Source organism: Ochotona curzoniae, unplaced genomic scaffold (assembly GCF_017591425.1).
Source record: "Ochotona curzoniae isolate NIBS_2020 unplaced genomic scaffold, NIBS_Ocur_1.0 contig_291, whole genome shotgun sequence".
NCBI lineage: Eukaryota > Metazoa > Chordata > Mammalia > Lagomorpha > Ochotonidae > Ochotona > Ochotona curzoniae.
The window spans coordinates 1,107,263-1,132,522 of record NW_024465649.1 but is presented as its reverse complement, the minus strand read 5'-3'; the positions used below and the strand labels follow the sequence as shown (position 1 = coordinate 1,132,522).

Here is a 25,260-nt window from a genome sequence, read left to right as displayed (position 1 = left end):
TGTTCGCTCCACGTCCCCTGAAACAGAGTAAACTTTACTCTGCTGGTGACAAGAAAAGCAGCACTGGATGTTGAGGCTGTTCCTTCTGGGCTGCCAACACAGCTCTCAGAGCGACAAACGGCGTCAATGCATGGCACTGGCTCGCTGAAGGGCATCATGAGATCATCTTAACGTTACATGCCTTATAAGTTATGAAAAGCGTGGATACCACTGTTTTGTAAATAATGGTTTTTATAAATGTTTTTCCTTTGTAAGTTTCCCAAACACCCATTTCACAAAATCCTGAATATGCAATTGTTGATCATGACATGTTACTTCAAACTGGGTTCCCATTTCAAAAGAAGTTTAATTATATATGTAAGTTGTTATTGAAATGTGATGATTTTTTTTGCTGGAAAATAAATGAGAACTATAAAAATAAACTAAGTTGTGAACCTCTTTTATTGTTTAGCCTCTGGACGTCACACCCACATTTCTGGAAAAACATGATTCCATGTTCAGTGTAGGAATGATTGATCAAAAGTATGGCAAACAGCAAACCTTTGAAGTCAAATAAATCCCTTGGCTGTAATTTCATTACAAACCTGATCATGTTATTTTCCCTCTTTATCTTAAAAAAGAAGATGGAGACATCTCTTCAGTATCACAGTCATGGAGTAAGTTCAATGAGGTAATATTAACCAACCCCTTAGCAGTTCCCATCTAGTTCACAGTAAATAGACCATCTTCGGCTGTTCTTACCTTTTTGCCAGTTGCTGGGGTCCATACAATAGGTGTGGATGGCACGAAGATGTGAAGAGAACAACTCCCCTGCTTGGCAGGGCCCGGGGGAGCTTCCAGCTGTTTGGCAGGGCCCAGCAGATGTCTCTCTGACCACCTTAACGCAGTCTCACCCCCTGCTTGCATGGACACTCAAGCACCCCACTAAGAATTCTGTAATCTATTGAGGCATTGTTGTTTGCCCCTGTGAGATGGTTTTTGTAACCGATGAGAGCTTGAGAGTTAATGTCACTGATAATGTCTTGGTGAGTGGGCCTTTGACAATTTACACACAGGAGCACAATTAAGCCTGAGCCATTTCTGGACACTTTATTGGGTACTTAACCATTGCCTGAGAATCTGGCCCAGACATGCAGCACACCTTCTGGGAAGGGGCTTGAAAATATCCTAAACATTAGTGCAAGTGATGGGAGTGAGAGCTGAAACTGCTATGGCAATAAATATAGTTATTGTTATCTCAAAGGCTAGTGTGTCTTTGCAGTTTCTTTGGAGTATAGAAAATGTAGCTGTTTTAACCACTTTCATAATTTTTTAACTAGAGGAAATATAGGGTGATTTTATTAACATCATAGAGATATACTTTTGATTATTGTTTGATTGTTTATGAGGTTGTAGAGCCTACAGTTGCAGGGGGATTTAATATTTGAAACTTTTTGTCTTAGATCTTAATTTTTTTTCTCTTTTGATGTTTTTCTCCCACTAAGTGATAGATAAGTTGTGAAAATAAAATGTAGTAAGAATGTTTTACTGGTTAGTAGGCAACCATCTGTGCCTTGGCCTTGGAGTTCTGGCTGTCACCTAATGGCTACTTCTGAAGAATGAATACCGGCTTGCTTTAAAGAAACTGATTATAGTAACTTACAGAATTATCTTTAAGAGCATCTGGTTGACCATGAAGTAAAAAATAAAATAATGAAACATCTGTGCATACCCACTTAGTCATGAAGTAAAAATAGAGCAATCAAACGATTGTGCAGAGGCTTGTGATATGCCTAAGTAAATAAAAAGGAAGCTTCTTCTTGAGCTCAAGCTAGAAGGCACCAAGTGACAGTGTCTGTGTCTTTCTTTATCGCTGACTTCACGCACCCTTCTCGAGCTCCGAACTCAGCTGGAGCTGGACTCTGGCAAGTTCACACTAAATATGCCATTTTCGGCTGTTCTTACCTTTTTGCCAGTAAGAGTTGGACTGAGCTAGAAAACTTGAATGCTGCTCTTCCATTATCATCCAGTAGTGTGTCCTTCTGGAATCCCAGTGCTGTTCTCCTGTCAGGAACACTAGTGCTACACTCACCAAGGGCCACGCTGGAGACTCAGCGCCTGAGCACTGAACTGCATCCACCCCGTGACTACAAAAGGCTCTCTGGGCGGGTTTGCTTTGTTGGCTTTTGGTCTGGGAAAGGCCATGGGTTTACAAAAAGATTTCTTTCAAAGGACGAAGAAGGTTCGACTAATTGGGTCAGGTGCATTCTCAAGCCAAACAGCTTCCATTTCAAGCCTTCCTAAGCTTTAATGAGCTAGAGGAGCTTTACCTGTCTGCTTCTTGGAAGTCAAGATCATGCGCCCCAGGGGTCCTGGGTCTTAACACTTAACATCCGAAAATCTCAATTTCGGAAGAGCAGGCATTACCCACAGGAGTACTCCCCGTGGTCTACGCTGTGTGAGGGGTAGATGGAACCAGGCTTGGGGTTCAGGGAAGGGCAGGTGCTGGTTTCCTTTGTCTTTGTATCTGCGATTTCAACTCCTAGGACGAGGCACTCTTCCCATTTCTGCGCCTGAAATTTGTGCAAAAGGGATTGTGATGTAGGCGCCCTGGAGGCTGCATCTTTACTTCCCGATGTTCTCCTGACTGTAAAAGGGACCGGTTCTACAGCTCTCTGCAAACCCGGGACATAACAAGGTCAGGAAGGAACCCCTCCACTACATCCTTAGGGAAGCCCAAAGGACCAAGGAGAGACCAGGGGAGGGGGCGGGGGCGGGCCGAGGGCGATGTTTGAGTAAGTAACCCTGGAGACGCGCCGCGAAGTCCAGGCAGGGAGCAGAAGCTGCAGGCAGAGCCCACCGGGGCCGGGAGACGCGAGCCACACCGCCGCTGGCTGCACGGAACAAGCCAGAAGTGGAGGAACTTTCTCAACGCTACCGCCCTGTTTTAGGTAAGCTGAGAAGCCGGACTGGGGTGGGAGCCGCCCTGCGTTGAGACACTGGCAACCTTGGCGGTTTGCCCTAGCCTCCTCCCACCCTCAAATAACAAAAAGTATGGAGACAGGAAGTGGTTCCCTAATCCACCTGCTTAGAGGGCCTTCCTGGGCGCTGTCCAAGACAGATACACAGGCAGAGGGGTCAACTCCTGGAGTCGCAGCAGCTCCAGTCGCAAACGGACTTTCTGGGACCTTCCTAAACTGCCTGCAGGGCAGCCTCTGAAGTCCCTGCAAAGGCTGAGGTTGGTCCACAGGACTTAGAGCGGCTCAATGAGCCACTTGCTGACACTGAGCATCCTCAGCCCACAGGCACACGCATTCTTGATATACACAGGTGAGTGCACGGGGAGACTCAGGCACGCCAGGGATGCTCAGGCTCCCATTCCACCACCTCCCTCCAGCGCACAATCCCTCTGCCCCATAGGTGGGCCCTTTGAGACCTTTGCCCATCTCTCTGCCAGTCACCGAGGTTGGAGTTTCTGGTGGCGTTCTTTTCAACCCTGCCCCCTCGAGGATCTCTGGGTTTTAGTTCTGTGGGCATGTAGCACAGAGCTCCCCGCTAGGGCTTTCGGATGTACAGGTGGTGGATGACTTAAAGGAGATTAAAATTTTAGCCCAACTTCTGCAAGTCCAATTGTTATCACCAGCTTGTCGATAAATATTGATGAAAAGCATGTAGATTTTCCAATAAGTTACTGAGCTAGACACTGAATCTTGAGGTTTGGCCCTGGTTCTCTCTCTCTCTTTCTCTCTCTCTCTCTCTCTCTCTTAATCTTTCTTCTGCTAGTTTACTTTCCAAATGGCTGCAGCATCTGGGACTGGCCTAGACCCAAACCAAGAGTCAGGACCCAGAAGGTTAATCTGGGTCTCTTACGCTGATGCAGGGGGCTAAACACTTGGGCCATCTTCCGTTGCTTTCCTAGGCATTTAGCAGGGAGCAGCTGGGACACAAACAGGTGCACATGAGGGATGCTGCCCTGTAGATCACAGCTTTACTAACTAGGCCACAGCGTCAGCCTCTGGCTCATCCTATAAGATACACATCAAAGTGCCAGATATTTTTCCCAGCTCTGGCTCCCAATTCCTGCGTCTTGCTGAGACAGACCCTGAGAGCTAGCAGTCATGGCTCAGTTGATTGGGTCCTAGCCACCCTCTTGGGAGACCTAGATTGGATACCTGGTTTTGATGGCCCGGTGTCAGCTTTGCCAGTATTCAGGAAATGAGAGCTTTTTCTCTCTTTCACACTCTTCCTGTCAAATAAATAAATATTTTCAAAATGGTTAATTCCTATTTGCTGTTTACAAAGTAAATCACTATTGATTGGGAAGACGGAAGCTCTTGGGGAAATTTATAAATTCACAGTGACAACAAATATTAATTAGCAATGTTTTATCAAGATCAAACATAAGTGGGCAAATGAAAACAATTGATCTCTGGTATGAGATAGCTTCTTGTATGTACTTATTCTTTCTCCATGACATTCTCACTAGCATTTTTGTCATAGCTTATTATCTGCTTACATGAATTAAGTACAATACAACATAAATAAAACTTCTGAGAGTTGCATTTCTGGTTACAGTGACCAGACCATGCACTCCGTATTGCTCTTGAGGAAATTCCATTTTTCTATGCAAAGACTGTAGGAAAAGTGCTGACTTCATTGGGGACAAGGCTCTGATATACTAAGTGTTTTCAAATCCGTCTTTTGTTATTTTATGACAGTTTCCCATAGGTTATAATAATGTCGAAAATTACTGAAGACAAAGCAGCTCATTCATTGAGGAAAAGGGGGAGTATGTCCTCTATAAGTAGTCACGAGTTCCGGCGGAAGGATATTCATGGGCGCAACAAAGAGTGAGTAACCCAATCTGTGAAGATTTCAATTCAGTTATGGAATAAGCAAGTAGATGGTATTTATCAGGAGAGCAAAAAGTTTCCTTGGGGACATAATAGAGAACAAAATAGGCAATGACAAAGTTCAAATCATCTTTAGGGGCCAAATCAAAAAGAGCCAGTAAGTGATGAGTTGATTCTAGCAACATTTTTTACACTATTTCAAAGACTATCCAGAAAGATTTAATACTCAAAGAAACACATCTGTGTAGACCACTCAAGCCTCTTTTGAATTCTGTTTATCCATAGTGTATCACCATGCAGTTTTTACATTCTTGGTGAGTACAATCCTTCTTGAAAATCCATGTGTTTGAAAATGCAAGCTACAGAGAAACACACACACACACACACACACACACACAAAGCAAAGGAAGGGGAGAATGATTGTCCATTTGTTGGTTCACTCCCCAAATGCCCTTAAGAGCTGAGAACCAAGCTAGTCAAAAGTAGAAAGCCGAAAATCCAGTCTCTGTCTCCCACATGGAGAGCAGGGAGGGACCCGGCACCCGATCGGAGTGGGAACTGGAATTGGAGGTGGAGCAGGGACTTGAACTCAACCGTGTCGTTATGGGGTGTGCACATCCCACACAGGCATGTTAACTGCTGCACCCAATGCTTGCTGCTGTTTTCACTATGTACTAAGTCCTTGCTCGGGCACTTCCATTATCAGCGGGCCAAAGGGTATTAAGTACAGTTCTTGGCTCTTACTGCATGTTGTATGTGCTCTTCTACAGAGGTAGGTCAATATTTCATACATTTGTGACAGTCCTTTCTAACTGCTATGGGAAAGAAAATGATGTAATGGTCAGCTAACTTATAGGCTTTCTCAAGAGTCTTCATAAGATTGAAGGATGTGGTATGTTAACTTTCCTGTTTGGAGAGATTAGAAGAACTGGAATAATTAGCATTATGGAAACAAAATCTTCCTATTCTCAGAGTATCTCATGTTCTTATTTACAATTCCACATTCCAGTCCTGGCAGCCTGTGGATTTGGATCATAATCTCCCTCTTAAACACATTTTAAATTGAATAAAAACGAGACACAATCCCAACACATAGCACAAGTAAAGGGGGGAGAATAATTGACTACTGACTGTAATTCTGGCTTCTAATTCCTATAATTAAGTGAACAAATTATTTTAAAATCATTTAAGAATAATTATTGGCTTGCATTCAGCTTATTTTTCTAAAAATACTGTAAAACGAATGTACATAACTGATAAAATCTAAATTAAAATAAATTAAAAGAGCTTTTATCCAAAAACTAAACTATCATTCTGATTACATAATTTATGGAATTATGGAATATGGAATCTGAAGTTGGCCAAGTTTAAACAATTAGAGATCATTCGATTGCTGATTATTATACAAAAATGAAAATAACAGAAAAACAAATATGCTTTTCCCAACACATTTGACTAAATTTTTTACTAGCAACTTCATTTAAGTGAGCATCATTTCTGTTCTGAATTTTCGAAAGCTTTGTACTTTTTTTCTGCAATAGCAAAGGAGCAGCCTCCAAGGCCCCATGCAACGCAGAGGCCATTTAGGAGCTTGCTATCTTTTCTTGATCTTATCCATGCTCCATCGTCGGCCTTCTCTCTCTGCAGACACACTGAATGGGTGATTCTCCTTCAACATTACGAAAGATAAGTGACAATAAAACGCAAGCATTGTTTTGAAATCATGATATTTTATGCAAAAAACACACACACCTTTAATTTGAAAACTAGTTCAGGGCCAGTACAATGTCTCAATGTGATAATCCTCCACCTGTAAGCACCAGCATACCATCTGAGCACTGGTTCATGTCCCAAATATTCCACTTCCCATCCAGTTTATGGCAGCAGAGGATGACCCAAGTCTTGGGGACCCTGCACCCATATAGGAGACCGGGAAGAAACTTCTGGCTCTTGGCCTCAGCTCAGCTCAACTCAGCTCTGCCCTTGTGACCATTTGAAGAGTAAACCAACAGATGGAAGATCTTTCTATATCTCCTTCTTTCGTTAAACCTGCCTTTCCAATACAAATAAATAAATCTTAAAATTATATAGCTAGTTCAGAACCATTTTGTGACAAGACTAAGGCCGACAGGATGAAGCACGTAACACAGGGTCTCATTTAAACGCTCCAGCACTAATGGCGTCTCTCGGGTAGACAACAGCCTGTTTCATTGTGAAAAGACTGAAGCTTTCAAGGGGGAGTGAAGGACCTGGTGGAAACTCTGCTGTTTCTTGAAGGAAGTCTAAAATCAGCACAGATTCAACCCTACCGTTTTGGTATCTGTGTTAACAGCCTTCCAGTGTTGTAATTTTTAACCATGGTCCCTAGGCATAACAGATAACCCGAAGGGTCTTCTCAGTTGTGAAAGGAAATATGCTCAATATCATCACTGATAAATGTATTCTGAATTAAATCTTCCTATTATTTTGTCCCTGCAATCTTTTTTTATGTTTCATAAAAGGAAAAATGAAGTATCCATAGGTTAAAGTGTGCTAGAACACAACCACGCCTTCCTGTTCATGCACTGTCTGTGGCTAGTTGGATACTAAAATGGCAACGTGGAATAGTTGTAGCAGAAACTACAGGAGCTGTAAAATCACGACTCTCTGCTCTTCGATCTTTTACAGAACATTCGCAGCCTTCTGCTTTATAAAGATAGGTCTTATTGTCTTCCTCATTTTATAAGTGAAGATAGAGGCTTAAAGAAGTTGGAACTCCAAAACTGTGGAATTAGCAAGTTGCAAAATGGGGTTTTTGTTTAGTTTTCAAGTGTTTTCATTCCATAAAAATTGACCATCCGTGATCAATTTGCCTGAATGAAAGCACTCTACATAGTTGCAGAACCTTGTCTCCAATGGCTGGATAGGGGCAGGTGTTTCATGGGGGAAGCTCTGACTTTGAGCAGGCTTGACCAGTTGCGTGTTTCTTCTGTTCTTAAAGTGGAAACAGAAGCCATGAGGTCAAGTTACTTTCTCAGGATAATGTAACCTGATTTCCAGGCTATTATCTCTGAGGCAGCTGGTCTCTCCAGTAGGTCAAGGCTAAAGTTGGGAACTGCAGTCCTTTGTCTAAAACCAAAATTACTGTATTGCTGTGCTGTCAGAATTTTTGTATAGATCCTGCCGCTGCCCAGGCTGGCCACACTATGTGCATTTCATTCACTTGTGAATTTATTCAGTATTGTCTGAGCTTGTACTACTTGTTAGGCATATAAAGGTGACTAACTGTAGAATTCTAAACTTAAGAAGTTCATTTTTTAAGAAAACTGAATCACCTTATAGGCTTTTACTCAATAGATTAGGCTTTTCCAACAAAAAATGAACAAAATAGAAACCACTGTTTTCATTTCATTGTTTTCATTGAAGTGTTTGTTGGGCAGAATATACTCCAAGCACTGGGCTGGGTTGGTGAATTACACAGAAACAAGCCCTGCTCTTGTGTAACTTAGAATCTGGTGGACATGACAGTAAATAAGTAATTTTCAATTAATGATTTTAACGAGTCCACCCTAACGTGCAGTGAGCTACTCATGGGCAGTTAACAATGACATGGTCAGGCCTGATTCCTCATTTTGACAGAAAATGGATAAAGGCTAAAAAATCAGAGCTAGGGAATATTTTATGCTTCCATTTTTATCAAACCAAGGTCCCCAACAAGATCTGACTCAGGTTCAGCTGCCCCACAATGAGAGAGAAACTTAGGAAACCTAAAAAGGTATTGTTGCTAAATAAAATTACAACAGTCATTTCTTATAAATTTTTAAGCCATTTCACATGCAGTATTCTTGCATATCTCATTCTTAAAAACCTATGGGTTGAATAAAGAAGATATTTTTATTATCCTTGTTTATTTTATAAATGGGAAAATTGTAGACTTTTTGATGCATTGTGTAGCAAGCAAGCTTCCTGACTCCAGGGAGGAAAAGTCAGGTTCCTCCCATGATGTGCGCCCTCCTGCGGTTGCCAAGGGGTCATGCAACTCTGAACCCAAGCACGGATACAAACCAAGCTGTATAGGTTGTCCCTGACAACTGCCTCATCCTTTGGATAAACGTTAGCTCAGAAATTAGGTCAGATATTTTATTCATATCCTCAACTTGTCTTTTGTCAATCACCATTCTTATATTCACACATCAGAGTGTGGTTGTGTCCTTTATTCTTTGTGTTTCAAAACCATTCCTACTCATGAAAAATGTATATCAAAAGAACACCTCATTTATAATCTGATTTTAAACATGTTCTCTCAGTTTTTGTTTCCATTATAACTTTCCAATTATTAGTAACAGATTACAAGTAAATAAAATACCTCCAATAACATAAAAATATAGATTTGCTTTAACGGCCACAAACATAGGCTACCTTACCAGACTACTAATACCACGTACTGGTGAAGATGATAGTATACTTTTGTGCTTGGGCATGACAGTCACAAAAACACCCATAGAAAATTCCCAACTGAGGAGGTTTCCGTGCTTTCCCTTTTAAACGTATTCGATAGAGCAAGACCTTCAATCTCCTGCTTCAGTCACAATGCTAGCAATGGACTGGGATTAAAGCTGGGATGGAGCTGTGATGTCAGTACAGTGACTTCGGGCATCACTGCTGCCTCCCTGCGTTTGCATGGACTGGAAGGTGGAGCCAGAAGCCAGAGGCAGTGCTCAGCTATGGTGCTCCCACGCAGTGTACAGGCCAGGCATCCACTTCGCCTCGTATTCTCCGTTACGTTTCTCCATCACAGGTGCCATGGATTGTGTTTATATGACTAATACTTCCCACTGGCCATAATATAGACAATAAATCGTTGTTGAAAGAATGGAGAAAAAATAAATGAGTGTACCGATTTATATCCTAAAGCCTTTTTCTCTGTGCATTGTGCAATCTCTCCACTGGGAGGCAGCACATGACTTTAGTAACAGTTTTAAAAAAAAAAAAAGCACGCTTAGATGAAGCCATTAGAAATATGTAGATCCCCTATAAAACTGTATCACATAATACAATGTTAATAACAATAAAAAAAGAATTTAAAGTGCAAAAAAAATAATAAACAGGAATTAGTTCTAAAAAAATACTTAAAATAAATTAGTACAAGATCAATTTTGATTATTGATATCTAGATACTCTAGCCTAAATTCTAAAATCTAAAACATAGGTAAGCAATTTAAGTCAATTAAACATCTATCAAGAAAAATGCAATGCATTGTACCAAATAATGTCCAGATGGATTTACCACTTTCAATTCCCTCTTGTTAAAGCAGTGTGCTAATTTGAGGTAGAAAGAGACCTAAAACACTAGAAGTGCATTTAGGGTGTAATAATTAGAACAGGAGAAACTGCTAGTCTGATGTAGGCAAAAATTTAGACACTAGAAGTAGGCTTAGAATATATTTAGACCCTGAGAAGCTGTTCTACATAACCAAGTCACAGATCTCCAAGATCTTCCTGTATTGCTGCAAAAGGTATCAGATCCACAGATAAAATGGATACCCTTGTTTGAAGTAGGCCTTTCCCCTAGAGAGAGATAAGGATTTAAACGGGGAATTATAACAGCTGATTTCTGAGATTTGAGGCTTCTCAGGAAACAAAGAAAAAAGCAACGAGAGACAGGCAGAGCCTAGCAGGGAAGTTGATTGCCCAACAGCAAAGCAGCAGGAAGGACATGATTGTGCTTGAAGTGAGCTTCCCTGAGAAAAACTCCAACAGAAATATAATGAGCACCTGTTGTGGGATGTTCCCGAGATGGTAGTGATGAGAGAAGCAACTGAATGTGCATTTGAGATGACGGAGAAACAAAGCATTCTCCATGCCCGAGTCATATTGGATAGACATTGCATATTATCCAGATGTGCAGGGAGATGGATCCTGCTTGGTCGTGACACCGGTATGTGGGCTTCGGCTACCCCTGTTGGAGATCTGAAAGAAGCTTCTGGCTTCAGCGTGACCATGGCTCCGTCCTTGCAGGGATTTGGAGTGTGTAACCAGTGGAATGAACATCTCTTTCTTTCTCAGATATATTTGTATTATCTAACTTCCAAACAAATAAAACTAAAAGAATTTAAAACAAACAAAAAAAAAAGAACTATGGTAGATCCAGCAACTTAATGCTACAGATGGAAGGCGTATATGCTATTTCCAGCCTTTTTAATGGATTGAACTGACAAGCCCAAATGCAACCATTCATTCTCTTGTACTGTAGCTTCAAAACATGAGTTCTCAATAATAAATAAATACTATTGTTGCTGGTGAAGCTTAATTCAAATTATTGTTACTCTCTCACATAGTCATAACAATAAGGTTTGCATTGTATTTATTCCACGTAATTCAAGGATTGGTTGGCAAACAAAAATACCAAGTATCTTTAAGTAAATTGAATTTCATGAAAAAATATACATGCTCTAACTTCTTAGCTATTTCTTTCAAATTTTCTGTGTAGATATTCAATCAGGATAGAGGTTACTGGGTATTCATAAGATATTTTCAGTACAAGAAGTACAATGCGAAAGAATCACTTTTAGTATGTTCTACCAGTTCCATGCAGCTATTTGTGCATGCAAGCTAATTCTGTCTTCAGCAATAGTAATCCATCCGGATCTGAAGATTAACTGAATTTTCTGTCTGGTTCCTGTTACTCCTTTCCTGGAATAATATTGAGTTGTGAGAGGGTGCCTTTCACTAGTAGTTTGTGCCAACCTTTCACTCTTTCTGATTTGCCTTTTCAAAATTTAGATTCATTTATGTATTTAAAAGGAGAAAGAGTTCTATCTCTTAGTTCACTCGCCAAAGGGCTGCACTGGCCAGGCTGACACCAGGAGCCACAGTATCTGGGTCTCTCACATGGGGGTCAAGCACCCAAGCACTTGACCCATGACCCTCTGCTTTCCCAAGAGCATCAGAGGGAGTGTGGGAACAGGAGAGCTGCCGGGACCCTGACATGGATGCCCGCATTCGGAGCCACAGATTAACCTATGGCACTTCCACAGCAGCCTCTGCTGCATTTCCTTTAATCCGACATCATTCCTAAAGCGTCACCACTGTCCTGGACATGAAGTCCTAATTGAAATCTTTCCTCATCAATGCCAGCATGGGCTGATGAAACCGAAAGACAGAAAGAAGAGTTTTCATGTATGAAAAAAGACAGGTAACTGTAGTATTCCCTTTGCCATGAGCTCACCTGTCTAGCTAGAGATGCTTTCATTGTCAACTGTGGAAAGCCTGGATTTAGAGATCTGAAATTCCTCCATCCTCCACTTGCAATGTGACATATACCCATTGAGTTCATTATGCTATGTATACATAGCAATGGTGATTAAAATGACTAATGTGCTTTTTTGAGTTCCTAACATGTTTAAACGTTTCAAGGACTTGAGTGAAACTGCTTTAAAATGTTCAAGTTTTTCTAAGCTATTATGAGGGGTCTTTAGTTCACAGAAAATGCATATTATGAAGAGTCTATGTATAGATTTCAATGTTGGGGGACCAAAATGAGCTTGTCTTTTATTTATTTGTTTGAGGGGGTGAGAGGCAGAGAGAGAGAAAGAGAGACAGAGAGAGACAGAAGGAGAGAGAGAGAGAGAGGTATCAACCTCCTGGTTCATTCCCCAGAAGCCTATAAATGCCAGGAGGCTAGAAATGATTCCACATATGAGTGGCAGTGTTGGGGCCATCACCTCCTGTCTGCCAGGGAGCTCAGAGTTGCAAGTTGCATCATGAATGAGGCCAGGACTCAAACCCAGGAACTCCATTGTGGCCATCCCAAATGGCAACTTCACCACTATAAACTTGTTGAAACACCTTTTTATTCTAAACTGATATGGATAATTCTCTAATTTTAAAATATAGGAATTCTTTTATTTCTAAAACTTTATCAAGCTTGTTTTCTGGTTTAATGTCACTTACTCATGTTTCAGTCATATCTAATGTTTTGTATCTTCCATTTGCATTTTCTCAAGAAACAAAGATCTAAATTTTTTTGTTTGGGTTATTTTTCTCTTTTCTCTGTGTCCCCTTTCCAACCCCTATCATGTACTGCATGGTCCCAAAGGTACACAAAAAAAGAGTTTGATAAATTTAGGATTCTATTGCCAGAAAAAAAAAAAAATAAAGGGAGAGCAACACTGAAAAATAAATGGTAATCCATGCTACAATGTTCATTACAATTCCCTTACAATAGTGGAATATTAGAAATAATCTAAGTAGCCTGGAGAATAAATAATTTAACAAAATGCAGACTATCCCTATATTAAATGCTTTTTAAATGATTTATTTAGGGCCCAGCAGCGTGGCATAGTGGCTAAAGTCCTCGCCTTGAACACGCCAGGATCCCATATGGGCGCCGGTTCTAGTCCCGGCAGCTCCACTTCCCTGCTTGTGGCCCAGGAAAGCAGTCGAGGACGGCCCAAAGCCTTGGAACCCTGCACCCGCGTGGGAGACCTGGAAGAAGCTCCTGGATCCTGGCTTCGGATCAGCATAGCATCAGCTGTTGCACTCACTTGGGGAGTGAATCATTGGACAGAAGATCTTTCTCTCTATCTCTCCTCTTCTCTGTATATCTGACTTTGTAATAAAAATAAATAAATCTTTTAAAAAAATGTTTTTAAATAAAGATTTGTTTATTTTTATTGGAAAATCAGTTATATAGAGAGGAGGAGAGACAGAGAGGAAGATCTTCTGTCCAATGATTCACTCCCCAAGTGACTGCAACAGCCAGTGTTGAGCCGATCTGAAGCCAGGAGGCTGGCGCCTCATCTGGGTCTCCCACAAGGGTGCAGGGTCCCAAGGCTTTGGACTGTCCTCATTTGCTTTCTCAGGCCACAAGCAGGGAGCTGGATGGGAAGTGGGGCTACCAGGATTAGAACTGACAAGCATAACGGATCACAATGCATGGCATGGACTTTAACTGCTGAGCTGCCACGCTAGACCCTAAATGCTATCTTAGTATTTAAAATATGGTGTTGGTTACTATTTATTGACATGGAAAGTTAATCCATAATACCCTGTTGAATTAAAAAAAGGAGGCCATCTGTAATATAATCATGTGCCCAGGCATAAAAGATTTTGTTCAATGTAACAGTAGCTTAATAGCTACTGGGATTGTGATTTTTGTATAATTTTTATTTCTTCTTTATATTTTTTAATGCTTTGAGTTTTGTGTAACAAGTATACACTTTTTTATGATTACTGTGAAAATAAAAAGGCACTGAAAGAAACCACAGTCAATAACTCAAAAAAATCATTCTACAAGATTTGCTCTTTGCTTGCCAATCTTCAGGCTGTGGGTTTTTTAAACTATCCTGAGGTTACTTACCAATCTCACAGTTGTCATATTATCAGATGCATTTGATTATTAAACTTTAGTAGCCCTGGACACTGTCATAGTGAGGGCTAGCCTGTACATCTTAGATTTTGTGCTACAGTTAGTTTAATGCTTTACCAACTACATTTCTCTTTCCATGAATTTTAATTTGGTGCTCAACAGAAAACAAGTAGTGTTTTATCAATACCTTCTTCTGTTTGTACAAATAAGTTTTCATTGCAATAGTTATTTTTGGATATCATTGCCCTTATTCTGCTGTATACTCACATGTGGGACTCTGACACTGGGAAGTAAATGGAATTTCTGAACCATGTCTGTATTTCCCATGTGTATGACATTGATTCCATGGTCTCACTCCTTTTTCTGAAAAACAAGTAGAATAATGACTCCCTAACTTAAAGGCTATTGTGAAGGTAAAATGAGATCAATGTTGGGAAATGTTTTTGCAAAGTTAGAAGTGGCGTATATAATACTGCAGCAGGCAGCTTATCTTACAATCAGGGAGTTTATACAACATGGGATTGTTTAAGCAGATGCAATCAACAATCCTTTGGCGCTGCCCACAACACCTGCAACTGCTGCGGCCAAACGAATTGGTTGCTACTTCAAAGGGAAGAAACAAATTGAGGAAAGCAGGTGTTGTACGAATGGAAGACTGAATCATTAACCCAGAAATACATCATGAAAGAAAAGCATTCGCAGTGTCATACGCCACATTCATGGGCTGCCTGAAACCTCAATTTATCAAGATATTTCTGTTGTATCAAAGTTGCAAAGCAAAAGGCCTAATCAAAGTGGATAGTTCATGGTTTTCTTTAAATACAAAATTTCAAAAGCACTCACTCAAAAAAAAAAAAAGAACTAAGCACTTTAAATTCCTTGAAGAGAAAAAAAGAAACTCAAAAGATTAAGAACAAATCTTTCTTGTTTAATTAAAGTCAAAACAAATCCTTCTTAGGAAAGTGGTCACTTTGAAAACACTCACACACTATTATTTCATCTCCTTTCAGATGGCATCTGTTGTAACGTCCATTTTCACAGGTGGAGAAAATGGAAGGTGGAACGTGCTTAGACTTGCATTAGTGACAGTTGGATTCCCTGTGAACCAAGCAGAATTAAGTAGAGCTGGAGGGACGTTAGGGGCTGCTCTTTGCTTGGGTCTCCTATTTAGCACCTGGGTAAGCTCATATTGCCTTGGTAACTAGCCCTTTGGTAATGGATCCTTTCTTAATGTTGAAAAGGGTGATTGATGCTTATTGATTTTTGATAGTTTGAATGAATTGTGGTTCCTTTCACCAGGAAAAGGAGTTTCTCTTTTTTTTTTTTTCACATGGAAGGGACTTCGTGAGGTGCATGTAATAGGGAACCCTTTAATACACCAGATAAATGCAGAGATGTTTCTCAGTATGTTAAGCTTCTTCACATGGTCCCAAGCTCCATTGGTGAACTTAGCCTGCTGGGATGAGAGCCTTTGCCCTGAGGCAGAGACACAAGTGGTGATGGTTTCACAATGCGGACTGAGTCACCTTCTAGACATAAGTGAATCTGGATAGTCAGCTGGACTGCGTAATTACACTGGGCATCAATTACCAATTGAGACGTGCTCCAAGTAACTTCCCCCTGTGTTAATATTTGCATCTAAAATATTTTAAACTTTAACGATGTTATTAAGATGTTTCTAAGGGATGCTTTCGTGGTTCATAGGCGTGATGATTGAGTTTACATACATCTGTGTGCCATGTACCTCTCTCCAACCTTGTTATGATATCAGCACATTGCCCGTCTGATGTGGGGGGAAAAGAATTCTAAGGTACTGACTTGACATTTTCTTAGAGAAAACTTTCCCCTTGCAGTATTTCAGCTTAGAGCTGTTAGAACAATGATTAAAATGTTTTCTCCCTTGTTTTTAGCTCCATGAGTACTGTGTCTTACACAGATGAACCCAGCCTGCGTGACGATGTCTCCCGCCTTACAGTGCAGATGGAAAACACCTACCAGCTGGGTGCGTTGTATTTTGTTTCCCAGCCCTGTTTTAGTGTTCCAGCTTGGTCCCTGCCATGTATATAAAGTGTCTCCTGACATGATGTTGCATTACATCCTAGCATAATGTGAGGAAGCACACTTGATGAAGGGAGCTGATGCTGTTACTCTCTTCCGTAAAAGGGAACCAGTGCCCATCATCTGCTTTTCCTTAGCCGTGATTCCTGAACATCAGGCACTTCACTGACTGGCACGGATGTGCGCAGTTTGTTACTGAATGTAGCAGTTCACTTGCTGTTTCACACTGTGTAGATATGAAAGCAAAGAGTACGTGAGAAAGTTTGCAAAGGATTAGGCATCCTAGTACAGCAGGTCAAGCCAACATTGGGTCATCTACAATCCATGTTCTAGTTCCCAGGCTCACGTCCACATTCATTTCTGATCCAGTATTCCTGCTATCATGCACCTTGGGGGCAGCTAGTGGTGGTTCAAGTACTTGGGTCCCTGCCAGCCATGAGGGAAACTGATGGAGTAGTGGCTGGCTTTGGCCGGGCTAAGTCTGAGGTGTGACAGAGCTGTGAGGACTGAACAAGCAGATGGAAGAGTTCCCTCTCCTTCCTTCTGCCTTCTCTTAACCCTTCCTCCCTTCCTCAAATAATCAGTCAATGAATAAACTTTATAAAAGGGATGATCAAAACTGCAAAATATTAAAAAAATCCACAAAAAAATGGAATCAAGTGATGCTGCTTAGTGTAAAAATGTTTGAGCTAGCTCTTTCATAATACACATTTATCTATGAACATCTTGGAGTTATATGCATAGATTTCAAAAAACATTTTTTGCACCAAACTATAATTATCTTTTAATCCCATATTCCACAAACATTTCCACAAGTCTCTGTAAGTTAAATGAAAAAAAAAAAAAATCAGTGGTGATTGTTAGAGAAAAAAAACCTCAAGGCGGAGGCACATGATCCATGGTCCCCTGTTGATGAAGATTTTTATCTGTTATTACCACTGAGGTTTTGGGTCTTTGAAAATAAAAATCTTTGCACCTGCCCTATACTCTCAGTGGAATCCAGGTGAGTATCTTTTTGCTTTCATGTTCCCTCCTTAGACCTACTTGTTTACAACTGCATTGCTGCCCACCATTATCTGACTCCACAGATAATTATTACTCTATGGACAGGCCAGAGAGACTTGCTGAAGGGCAGAGGGAAAGACTCTATGGGCCTGGATAATTCTACCTGTGGCCAGTTATCCCCAAGAAAATTATAGGCCATCAATACATCCCATTAGGCCTTGTAGCTAGTTAAGTGCAGACTAGAGGGCTCTGTAACCAGTGCATTACTGTCGCTTCCAGAGGGCTCGTTCTGCACAGGTGCTAGTCCTACCAGCATTACACCAGTACTCTTCCTGATAACTATCGGATCTCCTCTGGAGAAGTCTCATCACTATCATCATCCCCACTTTGATTCATAGTTGAAGCTGATAGACACTCCAGGGAGGGGACAGGGACTGGTTCTGGAACAGCTGGTCTGGTCCTTGCAGTTCCTTGAAGATGGAAATTAGGCAATGTTGTTGAGAAAACAGATGAAGTGCCGGAATACAATCAAAGGAAAGGGAATGGGTCTGGCATAGTAGCTTAGTTGCTAAAGTCCTCGCCTTGCACAAACCAGGATTGCATATGGGCTCCGGCTCTAATCCTAGCAGCCCCACTTCCCATCCAGCTCCCTGTTTGTGGCCTGGGAAAGCAGTGGAGATTGGTCCAAAGCCTTGGGATGCTATATCCACATGGGAGACCCAGAGGAGGCTCCTGGCTCCTGGTTTCAGATCTGCTCCACACTGGCCGTTGTGACCATTTGGGGAGTGAATCATAGGACGGAAGATCTTCCTCTCTGTCTCTCCTCCTCTCTGTATAACTGTCTTTCCAATAAAAAGAATAAAATCTTTTTTTTAAAGATTTGTTTTTATTATTTTTTTATTGGAAAGGCGGATATACAGAGAGGAGAGACAGAGGAAGATCTTCCGTCCGATGATTCATTCCCCAAGTGAGCGCAATGGCTGATACTATGCCGAGCCGAAGCCAGGAGCCTCTTCCGGGTCTCCCACGCGGGTGCAGGGTCCCAAAGCTTTGGGCCGTCCTCGACTGCTTTCCTGGGCCACAGGCAGGGAGCTGGAAGGGAAGTGGGGCTGCCGGGATAGAACTGGCGCCCATATGGGATCCCGGGCGTGCAAGGCAAGGACCTTAACCACTTGCGCCACCGGGCCGGGCCCAAGAATAAAATCTTTAAAAATAAAGAGGAAAGGGGCATTCAGCTTCTGCCTTCTTACCCCTACAAGGAACAAAACAAAACAAAGCAACAAACGGGGGTCTTAGTGTTAACATTAGGGTCCTGATTGCAGCTGGTTCTCAGACTTTTCAGACAGGCAAGCAAAGACTAGGTAAGGCTTTGCTGCATCTGGGACTCAAAGAACTTGCCATTTATATTTGTTGGTTCTGGTAACTTCTGGTTTAACTTTAGTCAAAAGCTAAACATGTACCTTTTGTCTTTGTATCTCAGCACAAATCCAAGCAAGGCATAGTTGAATCTGGAGGTATAGAATAAAGATCAGCATTGCAGAACTGAGAAGACAGTTTCATGACTGTGTTTCAAAATATTTTCAAAATATACTGGTACATGGACTTTTTAAAAAAGACCAGGAAAGGTATGGACAGGACAATGAAACAGCTGGACCAGGAAATCACCAGAAATAGAGATTCCAGTGCCTCCAGAATGTTCCCTAGACTGATCTAGGTGTGGCCTTCCTCTTTACTGTGGCTGGCTTTCTTCCCACCCAGAAAAACCTGGACTGCAACAGTTCCTCAGGGTCATAGGTCATGATCTGACACCAGAAGGAGGCTGAGTCTTTTTGCCTAATGTGCAGTTTAACCTAAAAGCTCTTAGAAAGAACTGTGGTTGGCTTGGCTTAGAGTAGCATCTTTTTATTGGCAGGTCCTAAACAGCTGTGAGCCTGGAGTACAAGAAGACCATTTTCTAGCAAGGTGGGTGCTGTTTCCAAAAGAAAGAGGAATACCAAGCAGACAAAACATCTGCATTTAAGAAAGCAATTTTTTTTTTTCTGATGGAAACAGTGCATACACACAGGTGGTTATGCAAGGCAAGATGGAGTTCGTGTGAATGGTGAGGATCAAGTGTGGGGAGCAGGATGCTGACGCCACTCCCCAGAGTAGGCAAGGCCGTGGCAAGATGGCGGCTGGCCAAGGGCCAGGAGGCGGGGTTGATCTCGCCAGCAGGTAAACAGAAGTCACAGGGATAGGCCGATGCCCTCGCTGCAATTATGTCATCGTTACTGGCCTGTCATGTAGCGCCAAGTGGGCCCACGAGAACAAGTGATTGGTGGAGAACGGTATAAAAGCAGCCGGCAAAAGCTAAGGAGGGGACGAGGAGAAAGATGGGAGAAGAACGATGGATGGAACGAGAAGAACGAGGCAGCAGAGAAAGGGAAAAGCTAAGGCGTACGGGATGAGGAGGAGAAAGACGGGGAGAAGAACGAAGGATGGAACGAGAAGAATGGGAAAAAGCAGCAGAAAGGGGTATAAAAGCAATTTAGACCTACAAGGAGAGGAACAGGAAGGAAAGTAGAGGAGAGAGGGCTAGAGAAGCATGGAGAAAAGCTAAGACCAACGGGGATAAATCAGCAGAAAAGGATAAATGCAGCCGGCTTTCGGCGATAAAGGGGTCGTGTGCGGTGGCAGTTCCTGTTTTTCCAGACCCTCGAGGGTGTGCCTCGTTATTTCGTGTCACTGCTTATCGGTGACAATCAATTATGATCTATATGATGAGTCTCCAATAGGAGGAGGTGAAAAGGAGTACAACTCCAAATATCATGATCTGTTTAATTAAATTCAGATTGGGTCTACCATGTTTACTTTCTAAAATATGTATTTATTTATTGAAAGTCCCGGTGAACCTAGCCTGCAGATTCCCCTGGCTACCTGCCTGCGAGTTACAACAGACAGCCGAAGGACACAACTATTCTCCATGGAATCCTCTCCTGCTGATTCCTCTTCAGTCCAGCAGGAGCCTCCCTCCTAGATTCCCCAAGCAGGGCGGTTGTGGAGACTTTCAATAAATAAATACGTATTTTAGAAAGTAAACATGGTAGTCCCAATCTGAATTTAATAACACCCTCACTTGCACTAACCCAGGGAACTGTGGATCTCTCAGGGCTGTTTACATCCCATTCAATCTCCCTGAATTGTTTCAACATTAGTATCACTGGGATTTCCTGACACACTGATTTAAAAGTAAGTACTTATTACTACACATTGATGTTATTTATTCATTTGAAAGACAATGAGAGAAGGAGAGAGAGAGAATGTAACAGCAAGCACTGGCCAGGCCAAAGACAGGAGTCTTCTACTTAGGTGATAAGAACCCAAAGATGGGCCCAGCGCTGTGACGCAAGTGGTTAAGGTCCTCGCCTTGTACGCCCGGGATCCCATATGGGCGCTGGTTCTATCCCCGAAGCCCCACTTCCCTTCCAGCTCCCTGCCTGTGGCCCGGGAAAGCAGTCGAGGACGCCCCAAAGCTTTGGGACCCTGCACCCGCGTGGGAGACCCGGAAGAGGCTCCTGGCTTTGGATCGGCATAGCATCGGCCGTTGCGCTCACTTGGGGAGTGAATCATCGGACGGAAGATCTTCCTCTCTGTCTCTCCTCTCTGTATATCCGCCTTTCCAATAAAAACATAATACAAATAAATCTTTTTTAAAAAGAAAAGAACCCAAAGATTTGGGCCATCCTATGTTGCTGCTTCCCAAGGTGCCTTTCTAGACTGGAAGCAGAGAAGTCGTACTTGAATCCTTCATTCAATAAACAGTGATTGAGCTGCTGGATACCAAGCCCTGGGCGTATGTGTGTATGAAGAAGTGATGAGCAAAAAGACAACAAGATTTTGTGGATAGCGTTCCAGGGATGCCAGACAAAGATTTCCCAGAGACTTCTACTCTGAATGTGAAAACCAAGTATAGCTGAATATCTGAGTCCTGGCACCAGATACCCTGGATGTGCATCCCAGCTCTGCCTTCTGGACACACTACAGTATCTAAAACACTGGATAGGTTACAGTTAAACCAGCGAAAGAAGCTCTGGATATCTACTGTACAGCTGGGGGGAATAGATAATATTAATGTACTAGATATTTATTTCTTTGTTTAAAAAATAAATTAGAAGTCACAATTGTGTAAGTTTTTAGCATAAAGAAATATTAAATGTGGGCCCGGCGCCGTGGCCTAGCAGCTGAACTCCTTGCCTTAAACGCATCAGGATCCCATATGGGTGCCTGTTCTAATCCTAGCAGCTCCATTCCCATCCAGCTCCCTGCTTGTGGCCTGGGAAAGCAGTCGAGGATGGCCCAAAGCTTTGGGACCCTGCACCCTTGTGGGAGACCTGGAAGAAGCTCCTGGCTCCTGGCTTTGGATCGGAGCAGCACTGGCCTTTGCGCTCACTTGGGGAGTGAATCATTGGATGGAAGAGCTTCTTCTCTGTCTCTCTTCCTCTCTGTATTATCTGACTTGATAACGAAAATAAAATAAATCTTAAAAAAAAGAAATATTAAATGTTTTAAGAAATAAATATATTGACCTGATTTTTACTCATATTTACTCGTGTCACAAAAAATCACAAAATACCCTTTAAATATGTATAACTTTAATTGTGGCTATTAAAACTTTTAGATAAATAAAAATAAAAGTGACACCAAGAAGAAATAATTAAGTGAAACCTCTGTTTTCCCATTTTCAAAATGGAGATAATAATGGTAGAAAAGAAAGGCTACAGGTTGGTTGGGGCTGAGCCTGGTCCCCACTGGGGACAGTGTCACTGTGAGATCTGGGACAAGCTGGGGAATTGCTTCCACACATGGAGACTTTGAAGTGAGTCACTAACAATGGGAACTGACAAGGGAGAGACCCTCAGTGTGAAACCTTAGCAGCTTTCAACACACTTTCCAGGTAATCTGGCAGCTTCCCGAGTCTAGCAGGGGTGAGGATCCTTTCTTCTGCCAAGGACAGATATAACAGCATTTGTAGGCCAGAATTATCAACTTAAAAATAAGCCTGCTATAGATTTTATCAAATTTTGAGTCTTGCCTGTGTTTGCCTTAGCAGGACCAGATCAATTAATTTCATGGATCTTGTAAGGTCCAGAGTCCAGATGTTCCCCACTGGTGGATGTTTTTTTTGATCCTCTCCCAGAAAACCTAACTGGAAACCTAGTCGGGGATGCCCTCTTGCAGGAACTCCACGCCACCTGAAGATTGGATGTCTCTTGGTGTTTCAATGTGATTTTGATTAGCCTATGGGGTGGGTGAATGTGATTCAAAATGAATTCTTAGCAATTCCATGTATGATTTCAGGTCCCACCAAACCTTTTCCTGTGGCTGCTGTGAATCATATTTTGAAAGATGTGCTAACCAACTATCTACAACAAGAAGAATATGAACCAGAGCTGTGCAGACAGATGACAAAAACAATTTCTGAGGTACATGTGTGATTTGCCTAAAGTGTTAACGCTACCATTTTCAGCATTTACTTAAAGTGCAACCCACCTCCTACATTTTCATGAAGGAAATTATTTTGCAGGAGCACCTGAAGTGCATAATTATATATGTCAAGAACATACTCATTAGGTTGTTTGCCATGTATTGTATGTGTGTGTAAATACTTTTGTCTAACATAATTATGTCCAGCATTGTATATATTTTATAGCAAAAAAAAATGTGTAAAACTGCCCCCACTTATTTTAATGTTTGCTATAAAATATTTTACGTATTTTACATAATATTTTAATGATCCTTTCCTCTTCACCAAGGCAGCTTCTCTGTTACTGTATCAAAAGCAGACATCATGGCATTCAAATATATTCCCATTGTTATCAACTGAAAAGCTGACACTTCCTTGTGATTTTCTCTAGTTTCCTGTTTATGACAAGTGCCCTAATAAACATTCATTATATTACAAAAGACTCCAGATGTATAGGCATTTACTTAGATAGGAACCAGCTATTATGAGTGTGGGCAACAGTCTGACAGGAAGCCATCTTAGCAAAAATTTTCCAAGAATGCATCCAGCCAGTGCATTCTGTGCCCTGTATTGCAATCTTTCTATATTCCTCAGGGAACATAGATTTATTACTGGTGTTGCCACTTTGTCCCTGAATGTCCTGTCTCATGAGGATCTTAGTTAAGGGGCATCATAATTAACAGTTCTACTGCATATAAATATCTACGATGTATATCATGCTGTTGTATTAAACAAAATCCATTATATTTATGGCAAAAACAGATTTTTCAGTTTCAGTGTGACTAATTGAGAACCTTTTTTTTTTTTCAGGTTATTAAAGCCCGAGTCAAGGACTTGATGCCTCCACGGTATAAACTAATTGTAAACATTCACATTGGACAGTCAAGCAGTCAGAGCCTGTTTATCGGAAGCAGATGCCTGTGGGATCCTAAGAATGATACTGTTTCATCGTATGTTTTCAGAAATTCTTCCCTCTTTGCTCTTGCAAATGTCTATGCGGTTTACTTTGAGTGATTGAAAATGTGTGTAGTTCTCACTTTAAAATTATGAAACAGGCTGTATCATGTACCCAAAAATTTTACTGTCAGAAACTATGAAAAGCAACCGTAGTACTTCCAGCTACTGGATGGAGTCTTTTACACTTTTTCATCCTCTTGTAAGAATTGTAGTAGGGGAGGGTGGCATAAGAATCTTGTTTATTCAAAGCAAATGCTAAATCTTGGGGCTGCTGAATTATTTTCCATAAGCATCAATTCCTGTTAAGTATTAGTTTGGGTCCTCATCATTTTAATTACTCCTTAATTTGAGAGCTAGGATTCCCCCACATTACTTTTTAATGAGGAGAAATGTTAAAAAAAAATTTATACACATATATACATGTACACACTGACCCTAAAGTGACAGTGGAATATATTGAGCATGGGATACGCAAATGAAAAATGCTGTATGCCTCAGAGCTGCATATAAAATAATCCTGGTTTCATTTTGCACTTAATAAATTGAGCAGCATTCATTAACTGCAATTATTGTTACATGCACCTGACAGTTGAAACTGCTGAGGTAGAATTAATGACTTCATAACAATTACCAGGGTCCCTAGGGGCCCCTAAGCTAAAACGAGAAGCTCTTGTGGGTTGCCTGCACTTTCCAAAATTGTGGGAGAACTGAACATTTGCTCTTCTGTAATGGAGACTATAAAGCAGAAAAAAGCTTTTTAGGGCCCTGAAGTAGATGTTGGATATTAAATATACATGATGCTTAATAGTAAATGCATCTATAACACATAAAATCATGCATTGGAAACAAACACCACTTTTAAATAGACACAGCCTAATGTGTCCTTGAATGGGTATTCTTAGGCTAATGAACTTTCACACAAAATATATAGCTGGCTGCTTAACAAATAAAACATGTGTATTTACCATTCTGTTCCAATGAATTTAATACTAAAGTGACCCAGTGAGGTTTTGAATGGCTGAGCACTAAAATTTCCGGGGCTGAAATAGCTTATTATTCTTCTGGTTAATGCATCTTGTAGCATGGATCATTTATTTTTATGGAGCTTTCAAACTTTAGTGTGCATGTAAAATGGTGCTGTGGCATTGTTTTTGGATGGTAAGTGGACTGCCTAGCAGACATTTGTTAAAGGTCAAAGATAAATTGTCCACATATGAAGAAAATTAGCAATGCTGTGGTCTTAAGGAAAGAATGATGTGTAATTCCTGTCAAAGGAATTTGACAAATGAAAAACCAGTCAATGCTTTACAATTTTAAAATGTTTTGCTATCTCCTGTTTCCCAAAATTAATAAATAGGGAAAAGGAGCCACTTTTAAACTCTCTTTCCTCCTGCTTCTTCTATGTTTGTAAAGTGGCTCCTCGAAACAAATTTGCCCATTTTCATTACTTTCACTGTTGGTGAATTAGTGGGGGTGTGTCTATGTAATAATGTATCTCAATCAGAATTTGTCAATCTCCTTAGGCCAGATTCAAACTGGGATTAGATTACAAGTTC

At 41.3% G+C, this 25,260-nt stretch overlaps 1 protein-coding gene and 1 non-coding gene across 2 annotated transcripts; both read left to right on the top strand.

Annotated features, from left to right (window-relative positions):
* Positions 1-623: 623 nt before the first annotated feature.
* DYNLT5 (dynein light chain Tctex-type family member 5) lies at positions 624-23,761 on the top strand. The gene is made up of 5 exons (XM_040978597.1): positions 624-656; positions 4,708-4,829; positions 16,092-16,183; positions 22,582-22,706; positions 23,558-23,761. Exons 1-5 carry the CDS (start codon positions 624-626, stop codon positions 23,759-23,761), a joined length of 576 nt encoding a protein of 191 aa, XP_040834531.1.
* LOC121155405 lies at positions 15,867-15,970 on the top strand. The gene has a single exon (XR_005883664.1). It is a non-coding gene; the product is annotated as a small nucleolar RNA U13 (small nucleolar RNA).
* Positions 23,762-25,260: the final 1,499 nt, after the last annotated feature.

Excerpts from the sequence above, each read along its gene's own strand:
- DYNLT5 (XM_040978597.1), top strand. The coding sequence starts at position 624 with ATGGAGACATCTCTTCAGTATCACAGTCATGGA. Across the intron at positions 16,184-22,581 it reads GGAAAACACCTACCAGCTGG|GTCCCACCAAACCTTTTCCT; the intron begins GTGCGTTGTATT and ends GTATGATTTCAG. Across the intron at positions 22,707-23,557 it reads TGACAAAAACAATTTCTGAG|GTTATTAAAGCCCGAGTCAA; the intron begins GTACATGTGTGA and ends TTTTTTTTTCAG.